Source organism: Hydra vulgaris, chromosome 11 (genome assembly GCF_038396675.1).
Source record: "Hydra vulgaris chromosome 11, alternate assembly HydraT2T_AEP".
Taxonomy (NCBI): domain Eukaryota; kingdom Metazoa; phylum Cnidaria; class Hydrozoa; order Anthoathecata; family Hydridae; genus Hydra; species Hydra vulgaris.
The window spans coordinates 24,299,879-24,321,565 of NC_088930.1; the positions used below are offsets into that span (position 1 = coordinate 24,299,879).

The 21,687-nt window shown below is 27.0% G+C and overlaps 2 protein-coding genes across 2 annotated transcripts in view; one reads left to right on the forward strand and one right to left on the reverse strand.

The window, feature by feature from the left end:
• The window catches only part of LOC136071962 (uncharacterized), a 35,709-nt gene extending 31,906 nt beyond the window's left edge, over positions 1–3,803 (forward strand). Inside the window, exons 14-15 of the mRNA XM_065810525.1 lie at positions 1,785–1,943; positions 3,523–3,803. Coding sequence (XP_065666597.1) covers positions 1,785–1,943; positions 3,523–3,709 — 346 coding nt within the window. The 3' untranslated portion in view covers positions 3,710–3,803. The remainder of the gene's footprint in view (positions 1–1,784; positions 1,944–3,522) is intronic.
• Positions 1–21,687, reverse strand: part of LOC100212348 (phosphatidylinositol phosphatase PTPRQ) — a 268,145-nt gene that overhangs the window by 143,971 nt on the left and 102,487 nt on the right. The gene's annotated exons all lie outside the window — the stretch shown is intronic.

Here is a 21,687-nt window from a genome sequence, read left to right on the forward strand (position 1 = left end):
GGATTGAAGTGCAGGAAATTTAGCAACTAAGTTTAAAAAACATTTTTTAGTAAATTTACTTTGAAAATAAGTTTATAAAATATTTTAATGTTGTACATTTTTTGCCTGTATATTAATTAAATTTAGAAAATGCTATTTTTAAAATTAAATTTGGAATTAGCAAACTTATTCAAGTTTCTATTTATATTTATTGGGGCACTTATTATCAATTATAATTATTATCAACTTATTAGAGTATTTTAAATTATACTTTGAAATAAAAGATCAAGTTTTATTATGTAAAAAGGGCATCAATGGTATCAATCAAGGATATCAATACTTCATGTGTAAAAAGATGCACCTCAAGAATCACCTAGATTTTTTTTATTAAATGCAAATTTTAAATATAAATTGACAAAATGCTATATACAACTTCTGATGAAAAAATGTAATGCCTGCCCTGCAAGTAATTTAGGAATTACCATGGCTGCACATATTTTTCAACTACGCATTAACAGTGCTTTTAATATTCAACATCAGGTTAAAAACCTTATTAGTTTGGTACACAAAGTGCAGATTTTTTTTCAATAGTTTTTTCTGTAGGTTCTAAATATTAAAAAAAGTATCGGCTTGAACAAGAAATTTGAGAATCCAATCCACCACTTGACATTGTAATTAGGCATAGCAGTATATTCAAACGTTAACTGTCAAGTAAATATTTTTGAGCAACATCAATACCCCTTAAATGACGAGTGATAGCTCCTTTGAGCAGCACCGTTATAGTGTTTGTAGAAAAGAGAAAGTAATGCAACCTTTTGACAATGGGAGCAGGCTTAAGCTTGACAGATAAAGCAGTTCCAAATACATTTACAATGTGTTTTTTGAACTTGTGTAGAAGAGAAAGAACTTCATTAAAAGAACAAATATTCCATAAGGTATGAATAAGTGATTTGTAGAGGTAGAGATTGGAATCTGGAGTAAGATAATGACGATCACAATAAAGAGAAGCAACCTTAGCAGATGCTAACTTTGCAATGCATTCTATACATAGTTCCCATGAGAGGTTTGTAGTGAATGATAATCCAAGAAGACATAATGAAGAGGATTCAGTTAGAGGGTTGCCATTCATTAATACAGGAATGGTGACAGTATTGCGATATTTGTTTGTAGTAAATAACTGAGTTTTTTTGGAGTTAAAATGCACAAGCCACAAGCTCTGTTACAGAAGAGAGATCAGATTTAAGCTACCTGTTCTAAGCAATTGAAAAGAGAAGGCTTTTTGTTAAGACAGGAGTATAAAGTTAGCAATGTTAACAAATAAAGCCACTCTAGATGTAAGGAAGATCATTAATGTAGATAAGAAACAATACCTTTTATAAGATTACTTGCCTAAAACTTTCTGTTCGAAATTTGTATTTTTTTTTGTTCCATGGATCGTATTTTTGAAAATGATGTCATACAACAGCTCTGAAGAGGGTACATTGCTAATTTTATTTGGACTATTTTTTTTAACCCAAAAATGTTTTGCATGTGGAAAATCTAGTTTTTGTAATTTGGTTGTATTTATCCAATACCTACCTTCGACATTAATACCTACTTTCTACATCATCCATTGTGCATATATATTTAAACATGCTTTGACTTCAGTTGAAACATATTGGAGGTTACTGTCAACTTTTTAATTCTATTAAACTTGTTCATTTTGATTTATTAAAATTATTAAACTTATTTTTATTAATGCAAATTATTTCAAATGATGAAAAAATACTAAATTTACAAGGTACGATTATTAAGTTGGTATTTAGAACATTTATGTGGATATCATTATGGATTACTCAATGCTTTACACGATCAATGTTTAGTACTGGAGTACTATGTGTTAATATGTTCCTGAACAACTCAGTAGATTCTCATCAACGTGGATTAGCTAATGGAATAGGTTTATCTCTTGCTTCAGTAGGAAGGTAAGTGGCTTGTACAATTCCGGTTTTTAATATAAACATATAAAACAATTTGTTATTAAAAACAGGGCTCTGTTTTTCTTTAGAAATTTTTACTTTATTTTATCTTCAGGTATATTTAAGGCATTTTTGCAGATTGACACGTGATAAAAGCCGTTAAAAGCGAGTTGAAAGCCGTATCTATTTATTTTGTGACATTTTTTTAAAACTGTTAAGCGTTTAAAAATTCAAAGGATTATATATATATACATATATATATATATATATATATATATATATATATATATATATATATATATATATATATATATATATATATATATATATATATATATATATATATATATATATTTATATATATATATGTATATATATATATATATGTATATATATATATATATATATATATATATATATATATATATATATATATATATATATATATATATATACAAGCAAGACATTCTGCTAATCAAGTTACTCCTTGGGATGTAATCTGATTATGTGACACTTTGATCTAAATGAAATCTTCTTTGCAAATGTACCATGAACATAAGTAAAGCATTGACTCCACAAATTTATCTATTTTTTCTTTTCAAGAGATTCATCCCAAAAAAGCATTCAGCTGCTAAATCAAACAAAGGTTAACAAAATACTTTCAGAAAATAAAAGTACTAACGTTATTTAGGCTGGGGATTGGATCAATCCTCCCCTACCTGTTTGCACAATTTGGTTGTCACAGTTTGGCCAATCAAAATTACCACCATTTTACTCACAATTTGATTTATAATACCACTATTATAGTCATTCCTGTTTTCTTATCAAGAATCTAATGCTCATAATCTAATGCTCGTTCTTGACAATCATTAGAAATCTCTGTCTATACAAATATGGACAACACACTTTGTTTACTAGCGTAGATAGGTCAGTAAACTTCTAGTTTTTGAATATTTTAGTATTGTGGTTCATCCTTTTTCGCCTAACTGCCATATAGAGACCACATACCAAGTCCCGCAAAGACAAGTTTCGCTTACTATATAGCATCATGGCCCGCTTCGACTGACCAATAGTAAGTGAGTTTTAGGAAGAACAAAGTAAATAATAGTGAAAGTTAGAAGTAGTCGAGTTAGAAAGATAGCATAGAGGAAGCGGACAGACATTGCACTGGATGAATATGCAATAATAAGTATTATAAAACTTCTTTCATTACTTTTAATAATTTCTGAATTTTCTGAATAATTTCTTGCTCTTTGCTAGCTCTCTTTGAAACAAAACTTTTTGTTTAGTTTTTTTTTTTTACTTTTAGAGTATTTTAATTTTATAAACCAATGTTCTGATGTCTTAGCAAATCACCTTAATAAATAATGAAACTATTTTTTTTAAATCATTTTAGAGAAAATGATTTTTTTTACAGTTTTAGAAAAAAGTTCAAAAATAAAACATAGGGGTTTTTAATTCGTTTTTTACGGTTTCTGTCTCTTGACAATCTGCTATATATAACTCAAAAAAAGCCGAAGGTAAAATAATTTAAATAGAAACCTCTGAAAACAAGTAGTGAAGAATATTGTATAAAACTATTTAGGTCTATTGGTGCTGCAAGTTTTGGCAGTGCTTATTCGTGGTCTTTGAATAATGTGAAACTAAACAAAGATCGTGGTTTCCCGCTGAATGAATATTTTGCGTTCATGCTCATTTCTGTTTTCGCGATGTTTTTTCTCGTTTTCATAACACGTCTACCAATCAGACTAAATAAAAAGAAGTGCAAATAGTTTAAAAGAAACAATTACAGATATTTATTTTGTATTAAAATAATTTTGTCTATGAAATAATTTTATGCAATAGTAAAAAATGTAAATACTAAAAGCAATATTTTTATTTTTACTTTTATGAACTGGTACACTTCGTTCCCAATCAATTATCAACATTTTGTTATAAAATGGCTTATAACAAATTGAGATCTAAGGAGATCTCAATTTTTTTTAAATTGCTTTTAAAACCCTGTCAATTTTTTGAAATAAACTTTAAAAGATAAATATATCCATTTTTTAAACAAACAAATGGTGCGATGGCTCGGTGATCTTGATGGTCATATATTTGACCTTAACGGTCTTATATTAGGTTAGCATTTCAATCCAGACAAATAAGTTAAAGACTTGATGATAAAAATGTATAAGCTTGTTGTACTTAAAAACTAAACTGTAAAATACGCAATTTTTAAGAGCGATAAAATATCGAAAAGGAAAACTTATATTTTACCAGGTTCCAAATAAAGTATTCCAAACTTTTCATCGAATTTGATCGAAAAAGTTCCTAAAATATATTTTGCTGTTTAAAATTGAATCTTTGAATATATGAGATTGTACGAGATGTTTTAAAAACGTTCGCATTTGTTTCGCTTACTGGGAAAAAAGTTTTAACTCGCTATACTTTCCAATCTTTGAATTTATATGTTAAACAGTTTTTTTTCTATTATTTTATGTAAGTAATTTGGTTATAAATCAACTTTAAATAGTTTATTTGAAAGTTTAGAAAATCTCTTTTTGCAAATCGGAAGTATCATTCTAATTCTAGAATTTAATAAAAAAAGGCAAACATTTTTATTAAAATTAAAGTAAAAGAAAAGAAATCTGAGTATAAACTTTTCATTGTATTATTATAAAAATTTTCATGAAAAAGTTAATTAGGAATTTTTTTACGGTTGTCTTTTTAATAATGTTTTTTCGAACGACATCTTTTTATATAACGGGTATTATAAAAATAAGCGATATTGTGGAGATTTGAAAATGAGCTTTTTTGTAATGATCATAATTTATTTTATTTGCTTCGTTTTTAAACTTTAAAGGTGTTTTAAAAGGTTAGGCTGAGATTTCATGTTACACGTTATTAAGTTTTTTTTTCATAAGAATACTTAGTACGACAACCGATTTTTTGAACTTTCTGTATGCGATTTTTGCTCTCTTTAGATATCCGTCTCTGGTCAAGTTATTAAAGTCCTGTTGTTTTTTAGCAAACTTAATGTCTTTTTTGAAAAGCAGTTTGTTTGAAAACGTTCAATTTATGATAGTACTGATTCACGAAGTTATACTGGAGTTACTTTTCTAAAAGTTTCTATAGAAAGGGACGATTTTACAAAACAAAGGCATAGTTAACAAAAACACAAAATATCAAGTTGTAGATAAAATTCTTTGAAAAAAAATTAACGAGTTTGAATATATAAAACTATAGACAAATTTTTTTCCCTAACTATGTTTGGTATAATCATTATCAAAAAATTACTTCATATAACTAAAAGTATTGCCCTGTTAAACATACTTAGTTTGCCTATAAACATAAACTGAAAACTCAAATAAAAGACAGACAATAGCTAAAGTGTCATAATAAATAAAACTATGTAGTCTATTTATTATGACAGTTGTAGAGCCTCATAAGAAGTTTATATATTTTTAACTAATTTTTTTTTTTTAATTTTGTATGAATAAGCACAAAGTTTCAAATTAAATTTTAATTAGTTTAACGAAATACTGTTCGATTTTCATTGTCGATTTTAAAAAACATTATGGTATTTTTCAAATGTAAAACATCGTAGCAAACGTAATGCTTTTTACAAAACTACTTTTTTTCTTAAAACAGTTTAAATATGAATTTTAAATAAATATTTTTATTTCTAACCCTACATTTAAATGTGGAACACTTTATAAGAATATTTGAAAACGTGCGTTTTTGCATATTCTAGTATTAGTTAATGTTTCTGTGACGTCAGTTATTAGAACCAAAGCTAACCTACATAAAAAAATACCCTTAAAAGTGTTTAAGGCAGATTATTCGAAAGACCACACTGTTAAAATATGTCGCGTTTTTGACGGAAAATTTTCGGCAGCTGCGATGATCAAACGTCATAATATTAATATACGTTAATATCGTTAATATACGGAAAAACCCATCTCATATAAACTAAATTTTCCGTAAATAAACTGATGTTCCCGTTAAAATACAATAGGTTTTTTCGTTAAGCAACAGGAGGTTTTGTCATTGCAGTTGCGGATAGTTTCCGTAAATAAAAGTTATTATTCTGTTCATATGAAAGTTTAAAAAGTTTATTTCTAGCGAATATTTTAGATATAAAATAGATTGTATGTTATATCGAAAAATTTATCTAAAGATAAACATTCTTTGATTTACATAAAAAACATAAAACTTTTGGTGATTTACATATCATTTTAACGCGAAATACACAAATAAATAATAAATTAGTAAATAAGAAAATTAAAAAAATTATCAACAATTTTGAGATAATTGATACAATATAAATTTTGAGATAACAACTTTGTATAAATAAGCACATAATATTATAATTATATTACATATTTCTTAAATACATTTACAAAATTGATATACTCAAAAACTTATTTTTAAGTAATGTACATCGGTGTTGCAAAAAATATATAAATCAACCCAATCACACAAAATACAGTCATTTCTTGCTTTTCCATTTCAAGTCAACTATAAATCTAAAATAAAAACAAAAAAAATGTTTTTAAGTAAGGAAAAATTTATATATTTAACAAAGTAATAAATTACAAAAAACACTAATTATGTGCAATGGTTACGTTAAAGTTGTTACTCAATACGTGTGATTTATCTAAGGCCAAGCAATAAACAACTCTGGATATAATTAAATACCTACAAAAAATAAAAACTTGTATTAAAGTACTATACGATTTTCTTTTCTTGGTAAATAATTAAATTTTTTTTTACAAATTCTTTAAAATCAAATTCCAATAATTAATTACTAGATTTACCTGCAAAATAACTCAACAATTTAACAATAAAGCCCAATTTTTCTTTTCTTACCTATAATGAATAATTTATCAAATTATTACTTTTATTTATTATAAAACCATTTCAAAAATCAAATTTAAAATTTAATACCGTAGATTTCCCTAACTCCGAACAAAATCGTACTTAAAGTTAAATAACTCCGCTTGCTTTTTGAATTTCAAATTAATTTTTTTAAATAAATAAACTGGAACCTAAACTGAATCGAACCATATTAAGCAAAAAGTATATTTATTGTAAAAATATTGTTAATTTTTAAATTTAAAAAGTAAAATTTTCGTTCGGAATTAGGAACACGTGTTCCTAAATCCGAAGATAAGTATCAAATCCCAAAAAATAGCATTCAATTTAAATAATTAAATAATTTATACTAGCGTAGACCTCTAACTTTTATTTTAATGTAAGGGTATAACATTTTGTTGGTACTGAGGGAACATAATCTATTTATTGTATCCTGTCTTCCATTATTTTTTTGTAATCAGTTAAAAAAAAAAAAACCTTCACTGTCACTGCCTGTTTCTGTCAGTTAAGCATTGTTAACCAGAAGAAATCTCAGTTATAAGTATCAGGTTGGTTACAGTCTTAGCGAATGTTTCCCCATTAATCAAATAGGAAGCTTGTAGTGCTTTTTTATCATATAGCAATGCAGTTTTATCCCTTACGCAGTTGTATTTTTAAATGTCAGTAATTCAAAGACTGAAATATTGATCAGTAACCCTATAATTTTGCTCACTGAAAATTACTATTTTAATACCTTCCATTATTATAACCACGCCATTATTCTTTGCCATTAAATAGTATTGCAGTTATTTTTTATTAAATAGTATCGCAGTAGTATATCTGTAATTGTCTATTGTCTGTAAACTATCAAATCTGTTCATTACAGTTTCGGTTGCTATCTCTAAATGAACACTAATTCATTTGGAGGTGAAACCCTAGCTGTACTGTACAGATTCAATAATTAAAAAAAAAACTATGATAAAAAAGTTGTTGTATTCAAAAGATATTGTTTTAAAACGTCAGGCTACAAAAATTAAAACTATTAAAAGTTATTTACACTCCTTGCACACGAATTCAATTGTTTTGTGATAGTTGATAATACAAGGAATACACGACCAGTTAGACCACTTTTCCCATGCGACGCATTTGCTGCTTGTAGCTTCGTCCCAAAGGCTTCCGCAAGAAATACAAAGACGATTGATATGGTAGGGATTACAGCTGGCGGCAGGAAGACACTCAATATTTTGACTAGTAGACATCTTTTATTTTTTGTTATATTTCTGAGACCGTTTTTGGGGTTTTTTAAGCTTTAAAAGTTTTTTTCTCTTTTTTTTTTAAATTTGTTTTTTGAGAATTGCCGAGTCCAATTTTTTTACTCTAATAAATTTTCTGGCTTCTTTTTTAACTTGGTTTTCTTTTGATTATTGTTCCCTGTTCTTTACCACTGGAAAGAGGCTTTAATCTATCTCGAAGCACACTGAGTACTGATTTAATAATATTAAAAGATGCTTGTTTAACGGCATTTTTGATGCTATCTAATTCTTTGAGCAATACTTCTTTTGTTGAAAGTCTATTCATAGAGTTTTTTGAATTTATTTTATTATTGGGGCAAGTTATTTTGGATTTTTTATTCCTTTTCGACGAACAATGTTGACTTTACCTTGATCGAATTTCAATCCACTTTCATCACAGTTGAACACATGAAACGGCTTTTCATTTAAATTATGCTCTCGATAAACAGTTTCAACTTACCTGAACCATTTATCAATAATTTCTGATTGTGAAGACACCGCTTTTACAGCTTGCATGCTAGTATCCTTTCTTTTTACAGATAATTTTCGCAAATTTTTTTCATGAAACTATTGTACCTCTTTCGAGTAGGTTTACCGGTCTTGAATATGTGAGTTTGTTTAGATTCCTTCAATTAGTTTTCGACCACAGTTAAAACATCATTTCTTTTTAAGCTGAAGCCAATGTCACTAATAAACTGTACAATTATAAGCCTCTCCGTTACTTGGCTTATTGCTCTGGGCCTACCAACACCAGCAGCTCCATTTATTCCTTTTAATCTGCAAAAAATAGTTTTTTAGGAATGTTAAAGCGGCCTCTGAATATGACATCTTCTTATAATTGATAGCCTCAATACAGAGTTTAATTTTCTTTCGCGATCTTCATTTTTTTAAAACTTTGACATTTTTTTTTTATTAACAAACGTTAAGATAAACCAATACGTTTAGAAATTCAATAAAAAAGTTAAAAGCGTTAAGGGGTCGTCCATAAAGTACATACCTTTTAAAAAGTGTTTTGCTTGCAATTAAAATATTTTATGGTTTGAATATATTTTGAAAATATTTTTTCATATTCTCATTACCCTAGTCTTTCAATTTATTAATCAGTTTTCCTTTTAAAAATCCGATAAAAATAATAGATGTAACAATAAGTGAACTAAACCCGTTCGAAATAAGGGACTGTTCGGAATTAAGGAAATCTAGGTAACAGATACTGAATTCTAACTTTTAGTAAGTTAAAAAGAAAAAAATTATAAAACACTATAATTATAATATAACAGAATTTAAATAATTCATTATTGAAATAATTTTTATTTGTCTGCTCTATTATTATTTAAAAAAACAAACAAACAAATATAAAATAAATAAAATAGTTTCTTTTATTTTTTTTAAAGTTATTTTTTGTACTCATGTTTAAGTTAAAAATTTGAAAAAATGTCAATTGTTATTGCTTCAGTTTCTTTTTTTATAAAAATTTCTGTTTCATGAAAATTTTACTATGTACTCCAAATACTTCAAGGTATACCTTGTAACATTTGAGTGACAACCTTTGAGTGTTTTCCTGTCAAAATAGAAAGAAATGTGAACAGAAAAATAATAGACATTTTATAATAGACATATTTAATATATATATATATATATATATATATATATATATATATATATATATATATATATATATATATATATATATATATATATATATATATATATATATATATATATATATATATATATATATATATATATATATATATATATATATTTAAACAATTTTAAAATGTATTCTACAAAATAGAGTGCTCGATGTTCTTAAAAAAACAGAGCAATTATAAAGTAGGAAATCACTTGACAAAAATTTTTTTCATTTAACACTGTGTTTCTTAATAAAGATTTCATTAATCAATAAAGCATTTCTGTTGAGTCTTTATTGATAAAACACAGTGTTAAAAGAAAAAAAATTTTGTTAAGTGATTTTCTGCGACTTCATATATATATATAAATATATATAAATATATATATATATAAATATAAACATATATATATATATATATATATATATATATATATATATATATATAGATATATATGTATAGGAATTACATCTTAATATAGGCATACATATAAATATAGATATCAAACATTAAAATATATTTAAAATTAAAACTATTAGTTTACCTTTAAAACAATCCTAATCATTGTCAATGAAACAATCTCGAAAAGAAATGTTCATTTCGTATTTAAACTAAAATATAAAAAAATCAGCATAAGTAAAGATAAAATATTGACAAGTAAAATGAAAAATTAGAAGTAAGAAATGCCAAAAAACTGACCAAAGCAGAGTATCTAATTTTATCTAAATATAATTTTCACAAAAAGGTTTTCATATTTTACTTAAATAAGTGCAAATGCGTCATGAAATGTGATAATCGTTTAATCGTATATATTCTGAAAATATATTTTCCCGGATGTTAACAAATAGTAGTGATATATTAATTTTGAGTGAACACCATTTAAGTATACATTAAACGTTTTATGTATACAATAATTTATATACATGTATTTATATATATACTGATGCAGGCACACCGGTAAGGTGTAGCCAAGGATAGCAACCACTACTTCTGCCATTTTGGCTAGGGTGGCAAGGGTAGCATTATCCAACATTTCATTATCAATATTTTATTATCAATATCTACATAATTTTTGGTAGATGTTTTGCAAAATAGCAATAGTTTTTTGAGTTTGTATCAGAGGCGTAGAAAGAATTTTTTGGGGTTCGAGATAGGTAACTTCCAGACATGGAGCATGTTTGCAACTCCTGCCCTTAGGCTCTTCCGGAGTGCCTTTATATATATATATATATATATATATATATATATATATATATATATATATATATATATATATATATATATATATATATCAGGGCTCGAATTAACGTAAAAAAATCTAATCGCAATTTTGTTGTTGCTAATAACCCCTCCTCCACTCCCGCCGAAGGGGAGGGGCATTATTTATTTTAACTTGTTTTTAATTACATATTTAATAAGCCTCATTTTTGCATAAGATGTCATAACATTTACGTTCAGCGGTTGTAATCTAGCTTTAGTTATAATTTACATTATTACTATTATTATATTGCATTAAATCTAACGGCTGTATTTTTGTAAAATCAATGAACTTGATATAATCTTCTTTTAATCAATTATTTCATTTTCTATTTTATTTACATATTTTAAACTGTTTAAAACAACTTGAATATTTAGTTTTCTATAAATTTTTAACAATAAAAAAAATTATTTAAAACTCTAACAAAACAATCTATAAATTTGAAACAGTTATAAAAAACTATTAAAAATGACGAAAACATTATCGTGATAAAATGTCAAAACTTAACATTTTCACGAAAACCCGCACAATCACAAACAAGAATGATAATTAAATTCTTATTAAGTAAGTTTTCTTATCTAAGTAACCTTATCAAATTCCCATGATTTTTCTATCTATTGCTTTTTCATTTAATGTATTTTTTAATAAAAGTTAGCGTTCATTTTTTTCATTCAATAAAATAAAGCGAAAGAAAAAAATGTGTCTAAATAATAGAATCTTTTACGATCTAATACTTTTTTTGATTGCTAATAGAAAAAGTATTAGATCGTAATCGTAAATATTTTGATCGTTTTGTAATCATTTCACAAGTTTAACCCTTTGAGCACGGGAAGCCACGATCGTGGCTTTACCGTCAGAGCACGTAGATCGTGGCTTTGGAGGTGTTCTTCAAAACTATGACTTTTTGTGCAAAAATACCGCTGTTCATAAATTAAAAATGGTACCATTGAATAGAGCACATTTTTTTCTACCTTTTGGTATATTGTTTGTGTATATTTTGTACTAAAGATGAGTGACAGCGAAGAAAGTTTTACAGAAGAAGAAAGTTGTACAAGCGAAGAATATTTAAGTAGCAGTGATGATAGCTTATTTGATGAAGGCACAATATTTTTTATTGAAAAGTTGTATACAATATTATTTAATTTAGATATATCACTAAATCTAAGCATTCGAAGTTTTTATTTTTTATGTAGACTCCAGTTCTGATGATGATGCTGGTGTTGATGATGTTTTAGATTTGTGGCTTCCTGTTGTAGGAGATGATAATGGCCCAAATGTTTTTCCTTTTACTGGTGTACCAGGACCCAAACATACTATTTCCCAAGAGTCAAAGCCCATTGACTATGTTGACTTATTTTTCACAACAGAATTTTTGGAAAATTTAGTGACTTATACAAACCAGTATGCTGATGCATGGATACAAAATAACCAACAGCATTTAAGATCCCATCCATTGTCGATAAGTCATGTATGGATAATGCAAGGAAAAACAAATCTTTCAGAAATAAAGGCATTCCTTGGTGTTGTTATTATTATGGGTCTTATCAAGAAAGCTAGTATTAAACTATATTGGGATATTAGTCATCCTTGTGCTTCCACTCCCTGGTTTGTTACTCACTTCAATCGTGACCGTTTTTAACTTTTGCTTAAGTTTATTCACTTTACTGATATCTCTATCCCTAATCAACAACAACTAAATAAGACTTATAAATAGGTATGTTACATCCCGCGTTTTACGGAGCCGATTTTTGTGCTAAAAAACTGTTCCACGTTTTTCAAACTTAGCGTTTAGGCAGTATGGTAGGATGATGTTTTGTAGCATATTTTTTTAGAATTTTATATTAACTTAGAAATTTTTTTAAAAGTAGAATGGTTGAACTTTTTTAAAGAGTATTTTTTTATTATATTGGCGAAAGTTAAAGTGTTATTTATTGATATCAAAAAGTGTGTTGTACTTCTTGTACTTAGTAAATGTTGAAGATATTATCTTTTTTTTTTCTATCCTATTCTTTTTTTTAAGTTTATACGTTTTCGATGCACATGCCAAATTTCAAGAATTTATTTTAACTAGCAGATACCCTATTTTTACCCTCACTTTTGGTACCTAAATTTTGTTTTTCCGTCTTCTGTTTGGGGGAGAAGGGGGGGTGGTGGTACTGAAGGATATTGAATATTCCTTTTTAAAAGCCAATAATAATAATTATTAAAAAATTTATGTGATTTTTCTATAAAGTGATTTTGTGATATAAGTACTAATATTACATTTATAAAGTATCAATGTCAAAATAGCATTTATTATATATTAAATCAATAATACATGTTTTTTGCTCAGTCCAATCATACTATTACATTTTTAAAAAGCTTTATATCATATAATAATATAATATATTGCTTTTTTACGTATTTAGAATATATCATATATTAGTAATATACTAATATTTGTCTAAAAATATATAGACATTTATAATATATTTATAGTATATTAAATTTAATATACTATTTATAGTATATTATATTTATACTATATTATATACTTAATATATACTATATTATAGTATATATTAAATATATACTATAATATAATATATATATATATATATATATATATTTAATACATACTATATCAATAATAATTATGAATGATATGATTCCGATAGAGCAATGACAGTCTTGCACAATAGCAGAATACTAAAACTTAAAAAAAAATATAGAAAGGCTATTACTATTTCTTACTGGACTAGAAAAGAAAATGATTCTGAAACTGTTGATTATTATATGAAAAAGTTCCAGCTGGTTGCTGACATTGTAGTTGATGTTTTCATTGAGTTGATGTTTTCCTAATGTGAATATGTTGCCATTATTTTTTGATAATTGGACATGCATTTTATTATCTTACTACATGATTTTACTATTTTTCGACTATATATATATATATATATATATATATATATATATATATATATATATATATATATATATATATATATATATATATATATATATATATATATATATATATATATATATATATATATATATAGTAGTGGAACTTGTAAAAATATAAAGTGAGTAGTGGAACTTTTTTTTGATATGATGGATCTAGCTTACATTCACGTCGTGTCTATTGTTAACAATGATTATTATATAGTTTCATTAATGGAATTTAATATCTTAATCATTAACTAAAAGCCAAGATGTAAACTAATTAAAACAATATTATAAAACATTTTTTGTTTTTGAAAGTTTTTTCAGGTCAGAGGGGGAACCATCTATAACTATCGCTAAGCATTATGTGATGTATTTTGAATTTTGGTAAAAGATGTTTTTATATTAAAGTTTATTATTTTAATTACATTTAAATATTTTTTCGAATCTCATTAAAAATATAATTTTTTTTTAGGTTGTAAAAGAGGGGGGGGGGGGCGATGATACGCCCCTTCCCCATCTACACCCCTTGAAACAAAGGGTGCACTGCTAGTGATGTGAAGTAGTAAAATATAATTTTTGATTTGATACTAGATTTTTTTTTAATTATAAAGATTAATATTTATTAAAAAAAAGAGTCATTTTTGACAATAGGGTGTTTAAAACCATCACCCTTACATCCACCCAAAGACAATGATAAAACTTCTATATTTGACTGTGGTCGGATAGCTAATTACAAAACATCTTGTATATAAAAATTTATATTTTCATTAAAAAAAAACCACTTTTTTACGAATACTGTTAGTTTTTATTGCCGGTATTGATGGTGGTTTTGTGCCCCCTCTTGCCCCCGGATGCTCCCGTAATCTAGAAACCTTTATAAATTTGTAGATAACTCTTGTATCCATCTTTTGATACCAAGATGTAAACTTTTGGATAAGAATTGATTAAGTTATAATAGTTTTAGTTATTAAAAACTTTATTTTGACCACAGTTTCTTCAACAAATCCTAATATCAAAAAATTAAAACGTCATAACTTTTTGTACAAAAAGTACAAAACGTCATAACTTTTTGTAGGGTGGTTCGATTTTGAAAATTTTTTCACTTTTGGAATAATGAAATAAAGCTCTTTTTAATGATATATAACAACCTAGAACTTGATGAATTTAAAAATTTCATGTAACATACCTATTATAAAGTTCAGTATTTAGTTGAACATTTTAACAAAAAATTTCTGTATTTTTATATTCCTCAAAAAGATATTTCTATAGATGAGAGCATAATTGGTTACAAGGGAAAGACACCACATCTCCGCCAATATATGCCAAACAAGCGTCATTCTCGGTTTGGAATAAAATTATGGTGTGTTTCAGACAGCACCAATGGTTATTTGTCTCTGTTTGAAATTTACAAAGGAGGAAAAGATCCAGATGAAGCAGCTGTTGGCCATGGTATGACTTACAACTTGGTTTTTCGTCTTTTGCGTCAAACCAACCTCCTCCATCAAGGTTATGACTTAGGTATAGATAACTATTATACTTCTCCGCAACTGCTATTGGATCTATATCTACATCAAACCACTGCAACAGGCACAGTGAGAGTAAACAGAAAAGGTCTGCCAGAAATCTGCCTTAAAACAAAATTAAAAAATAAAGAAGTTTGCGAATATAGAAAAGGTCCTTTGTTATGTATTGCATACCAGGATGGTAAAAAAAAACCTGTATTACTGTCTACTGTTGCCAAAGCAGGTTTTACTGAATTGATTAACAGAAAAGATAATTTAGTTATAAAGCCAAATGTTGTTGCCCTTTATAATCGAACCATGGGAGGGGTAGATTTGGGAGATGCACAGCTCTACGTGCACCTGTCAGAGCGTAAGACAATAAAGTGGACTACAAAAGTTGCCTTTTCTTTATATGGCAGGGCTATTTTAAACAGCTACTTATTGTATAAGCTTAACACTAATGAACGTAAGCCCATGTCAAGAATAAGTTTTATGATGGCAATTGTGGAAAGTTTAGCTGGAGGGTATCAACCAGTAAAAGTAGTAACGAAAAGACGAACATCTAGGGAGATTGAAGTGGCTAGAAGTACATTTGTACCATATCCACTTCCTCAACACACAGCGATTAACAATCCTTTATATGGTCATAACCTTGTCAAAATTGGTTCAGGAAAAAAAGTTAAATGTGTCGCTGGGCACCAAACCCGTGTCCGCACCTATTGGCAGTGTCAGTCATGTTGTGTTTGACTGTGCCCTGGATGCTTTTCTAATTATCACACAACAGTTTTAAATTAAATACATTGCATTTCTTAAATTCTTTTAAAAACTACAAAAAATAAACTAAAACTCAAAATAGTTGTTTTTTGATTTTTTTTTTTTCTTTTTTAGTTTAATTTTTCCGTACGGCGTTTAAATTTTGTCACGCGCTCAAAGGGTTAATGCTTAAAAATTTTCAGGATTTTTACTTAAAAAAAAATTATTTTTACTTGTATTTTAAGCAAAAAATTATTTTTACTAGTATTTTAAGCAAAAAATCATACGCCGTCACAAGTTATTTTGACGCCGTCACAAGTTATTTTGACGCCGTCACAAGTTATTATTTAATATTTTAATTTTAAGGAGTTACAGTGCGCTAAAATAAAATTAAAAGTTGTCACAATTTTCTTCCTCGCTTTCACTTTCTTGCAAATCCGATATTGTAACTGTCGCTAGATCAATGTCTGTTTTTCCTGACTTTCGTTTTCTTTTTTCCGGAAAACGATGCAATTTTGCTGACAATCGTCTAACTTTATCATTATACCATTCGTCCATAGCAGTATCAGGTTCAAATTTGTCAATCTCAGGACCTTCTTCACTTATCCAAAGTAGAGATTCTAAGAGATCTCGTCTAAGACAACTTTCTCCAGTCATTTTTTACGCGATTCATACATGAAAACATTCGTTCTACTTTCGCATTTGTAAAAGGACAAATTATAAATAATTCAAAAATATCAAGATTATTTCGGCATTCTTTGACCAAATTTGATTTGGAAAAAACAATTTCCCAAATTTTCAAGTAATACTAATTTTGATTGTTACTTATGATGGGAAACATGTATGCTTTTAAAATAATCCACTCATGAAGTATATTCTTTAAATCACATCCTACACCAATTAAAAATTCAGAAAAATGTTCAACAATTTCACCGATAGGTTTATCGCCAAAAGTTCCATCATTCACATTTAACGGCCAGTTATAAACGTCAAGTAAAGCTCCCAAATGTATAAACAATAGTGATTTTTGGAGAGATTGAAAACGGCCTTCCAGACATATGGTAATATTTGCAATAATTAGCTTGTACTCTTGATTCGAATAGGTATTTAATCGTTTGTTTTTTATAAATTTTTCCTTCCTTAAACAATCGGTCTTTATCCTGCATTTGAACATTTTTGCTAATTGATTTTCTAAACCTTTTATTTTTCTTTCTTTTACTTTATGCTGGCTTGAAAAAAAAAAAAATTATCGTTACAGAAGTCACTGCAGTTTTATACTGTAAAAGAACACTAAATATTTGCGAATAGACTATTAATCTTCTAATATAAAAAAAGAATAATCATGAAAAAAAGAAAGATCGCGAAAAAACAAATTTTAAGAAAAAACTAATCGCGAAGGTGCAAAAAGTAATCGCGATTCGCGATCGCGATGCGCTTATTTTCGAGCCCTGTATATATGCGGTAGTGGTGTAGTGGTAAAGCGCTCGCTTCATAAGCGAGAGGTTCTGAGTTTGATCCCCACCATGTCCCTGGTAGTACCGCGCTCAATTTGTTTCTCTTCGTAGCGGCCTTGTTCGTCAAGGTTCGCGTTTCGTAGTTAGAGAGCTGAGAGAGGGTTACTACCACTATTAAGTAGCCTCCTCCTCTGTAGTGGCTTTTCTCGGCCTTGATGAGATGAATAACAAAAAAATAAAAAATAAAAAAATATAATAAACACAGTACATTTTTTTTAAAGTTATTTTTGAATCTATTAGGTGTTTGCAAAGTTTTAGCAAACATGTAAGTTTCTTTAGTTTATCTTTTATTATTTTTTAAAACACTTTATGGAGGTTGAAAATTTATAAAATAGTTTCTAATTTATATATTTTTAGTAGACAGATTTGTAAGATTTTTTTCTTATTCATTGTTTGTTAAATTTTTTATATTGTCTCAAGAAAATATTCAATTTATTTCTTAAAAACATACGGTCAGGATCCATAATATGGGTTTTGATAGTTCTATATTTAACATTCTATTATAAATCTTTAATCTTGAATTTAGCTTTCTCTTTTGTGATGAAGTTGGCACGGCTGGAAAACAAAACCTGTATATAAATTTGTTTTTTTTTAGCTAACTTTTTTTCTCTTATTTGTGTAGCTAACTTTTTTTCTCTTATTGTGTTATTGTGTTCTTAAGAGAGATCTTTAAAAATAATAATCTAAATGAAAATAAATTAATATCAATAAACCCAACAAGAGAAAGGCGAAGAATCTGAACAAAATCGCAACCATATCAATCGATAGACAGAATAAAGATAGTAAACAAAGTATCATACACAAATGCAATGAGTGTGATAAATAATTGAAGAAAATCATGAGTCCATCAAATGCAAAGAAGTGTGTGCTATTTGATTTCACAAAGAATGTTATCATCTATCAGAAAATGAATTTAAATTTATCTGTGCACCAAATCTTTCCGTTAACTTAAAATGGTTTTGTAATGAATGTAAAGGAAATAATACGATAAATAAAATCCCAAGGGATTTTATTTATCGATTCATATATAATGTTTTTCTTTGTATTTGCTTATTTATTACATTTTTTCATTTCAGATTTATCATATGATGGATTTATGCGATATAGAAGAACAAAGTGTTGTAAATTTGTATGAATTTTTAAAAAACGTCTCCTAATAATTAGTCCAGCCTAAACTTCAATGTTGCATATGTCATTTTTAATTAGTTTCTGGACTTTTCTAAATGTGTTTCTTATTCACATGGTTTTACAAGCAAGGTCTGCAAGCAAATTTGAGCTGAAAAATTTTTCTTAGCCTTTAAGGAGAATTGATGTTGTTCTTTGTTTAAATTAATTTATTTAAATATAGTAGTTTTAATAAATAAATTAATGTTTGTTCTTGGTTTTTTACTTATTTGTTTTCAAATTCTTAAGAACTATGCAACTTACCTAAGAAAGTTTTGTTTTATTTTTTAGTACAATTGGAAAGAGCTGAAAGCTATTTTTTAGTGCAATTGGAAATAACTGAAGTGTTTTATATTTACTTTAGACAGTATAACTGGTGCTGATTTGAGTAAGTTTACTATTTTTATTTTCTTTTACATTGGATTTATTTTATATTAGATATGTATTTTATGTATTTAACATGGAAAACTGACTGTAATTTGTTGATCACTTACTTAATAATTTTGTGTATTGTAGTCTAGATTCTGTGTTAAATTAAAGATAATTGATATAAATAAATGTTATTTAATACTTTTGATAAACCACTTATGTATATAAACATAAAAAGATATGGATTTCAATAAATCTTAGGTTTAAATATCGTCTTTGATTAGAAAAGATCACAATTTGTCAGATTCTTTTACATTTTTTTATTATTTAGTTGTAACAATAGTAATATTACTGGTAATATGTTTAATGATAATAGTGAAATGATAATAGTGAAAGAGGATGATATTAGGATAATATTAATGTAAATGCTAATAGGCGTTTTGAAAATAGTTTTTGTCAAGTAAAAGAGATAGATCTAGGCAAGCTGAAGTTAATCGTTGTTGAAATATAAGAAATGCTACTCAGTAAGCAGAAAACTGACTTGCCAGAATTCAGTGTCAAACATTGTAATTATTCAGTGACTTGCCAGAATTCAGTGTCAAACGTTGTTATTACACAGTGTTAATGTCTGTTAATTTGATTTTATTTTTGACAATTTAAAACAAAGCAAGTTACGGATTTTACTATTTATAGTAACAATTAATAACAGTTTTAAATTTAAATGATTTTAATTTTTTTTATAATTTTAAACATAATTGTGTTCTTTTTTTTTTTTAGTTGCATTGATTGTCATCACTTGATTAGTTTGCTTACTGTTGAAACATGGTTTTAATTTTGTAAATTTAATATGATATGAAATTTACTCAATTAATCATTAGTCAACAGTAAGAGCAGTTAGAGAGAAGCTGTAGTTTAATTTAGAAATGCAGGAAATTAAATCAAGGTAAAAATAATTTTATTTACCGGTAACATAATAAAAGTTAATATTTATTGCGTGTTTTTTTACTTTTTTTAACAAGCTGCTTCGGAAACACTTTCTTTCTGTTCCTCTCTGTCTTAAATGAGAGGGAGAATTAATAAAACTTATGTAATTACTGAGCTCTTACGTTTTTCTTAATACTACAATTGATAATGACCATTTATATATTGATTGTTCAAATATTGCAATAAATAAAATCTTTTTTAGTCCAAGTATTTTAGTTAATAAAATATCTTATCAAGTTGTGGTGTTTTTTTTTTGCCAGCGGTACTACATTGTGTTGTCTCGCCTTTTTATAATCTTTTCTTTTTCAATTACTCTGGAGACACAGTAATGTGCACTTACAAATATTTTATTCTATGCGCTATTGTTACTGTGTGTTATGTTGATCGACCTAGACTGTATAAATATTTTTTTATTCTTTATATTTTCTATTATATTATTATCCTAATTCCGCTAACAATAAAATGCAAATAACGTTTTTTTAATAAAAGTTGTATCTTTTTTTCTATTTCTTTTTTTAGGTATTTGCAGGCTTTACTTGACTTTCTCTTTCTGGTACCTTTGTTTTGACAGATATTAAAAAGAAACTTAACTGATGTTAATGCGGTCTTTATGTTGTTAACGATAAGCAATGACATTGCCGATAGGGAGTCACAGTTAAAATATTGTTTATAGATAATTTTGTATTTAATTTTTTAGATAATATATCAAGTTATTAATGTGTTTTTGTTATTAATGGTTTAATTACTCATAACCCGTGTTAGGGTTTGCTTACTGTTAGTTTTTTATTGTTGTTACTGTTGTAAATTTCTACTGTTATTATTATAATTGTGGTTGCTATTATATTATTAATAGTTGTAATTGTTGTTACTACTGTTATTACTGTTGTTACTACTGTTATTACTGTTGTTACTACTGTTATTACTGTTGTTACTACTGTTATTACTGTTGTTACTACTGTTATTACTGTTGTTACTACTGTTATTATTACAATGATTATTACTGTATTATTACACAGGTCAACAACAACAACAAAATTTTCTAATGCCAAGCAAGTTGTAAAGATAGTTGTAAACATTTATAAAATTTACACTTTCAATTAAAGTGAAAAAGCGAATTAAAAAAAGCATATAGTTGGGCCGGTAATGGTACCAACTGTTAGCCATCTGTTTTACTACTATTGGGCCGTTAATGGTACCAATAGTTTATAATACAGTTTGCAGAGTGTTGGTAAAAGCGTTACGTTTTTTTCACGGTATCAACTAAATAGCCAACTGTTTGCCTATCTTTAGTTAATAGTTGGTTATTAGGATCGGGTCAATTACTTACCAACTGTTCAATGTTTACTGGGTTAGCATTGACTACTGCTTAACAGTGACAAGGCATTGAGTCCACCAGCTTCATAATCAAAATAATTTAGATTTTTCCCCATTCTTGTTTCTGAGTATTCAATAAATCACATTTACTTATTGGTTTTTGACCTCAAATATTTCGATCATTGAGTTTACATAGACATTC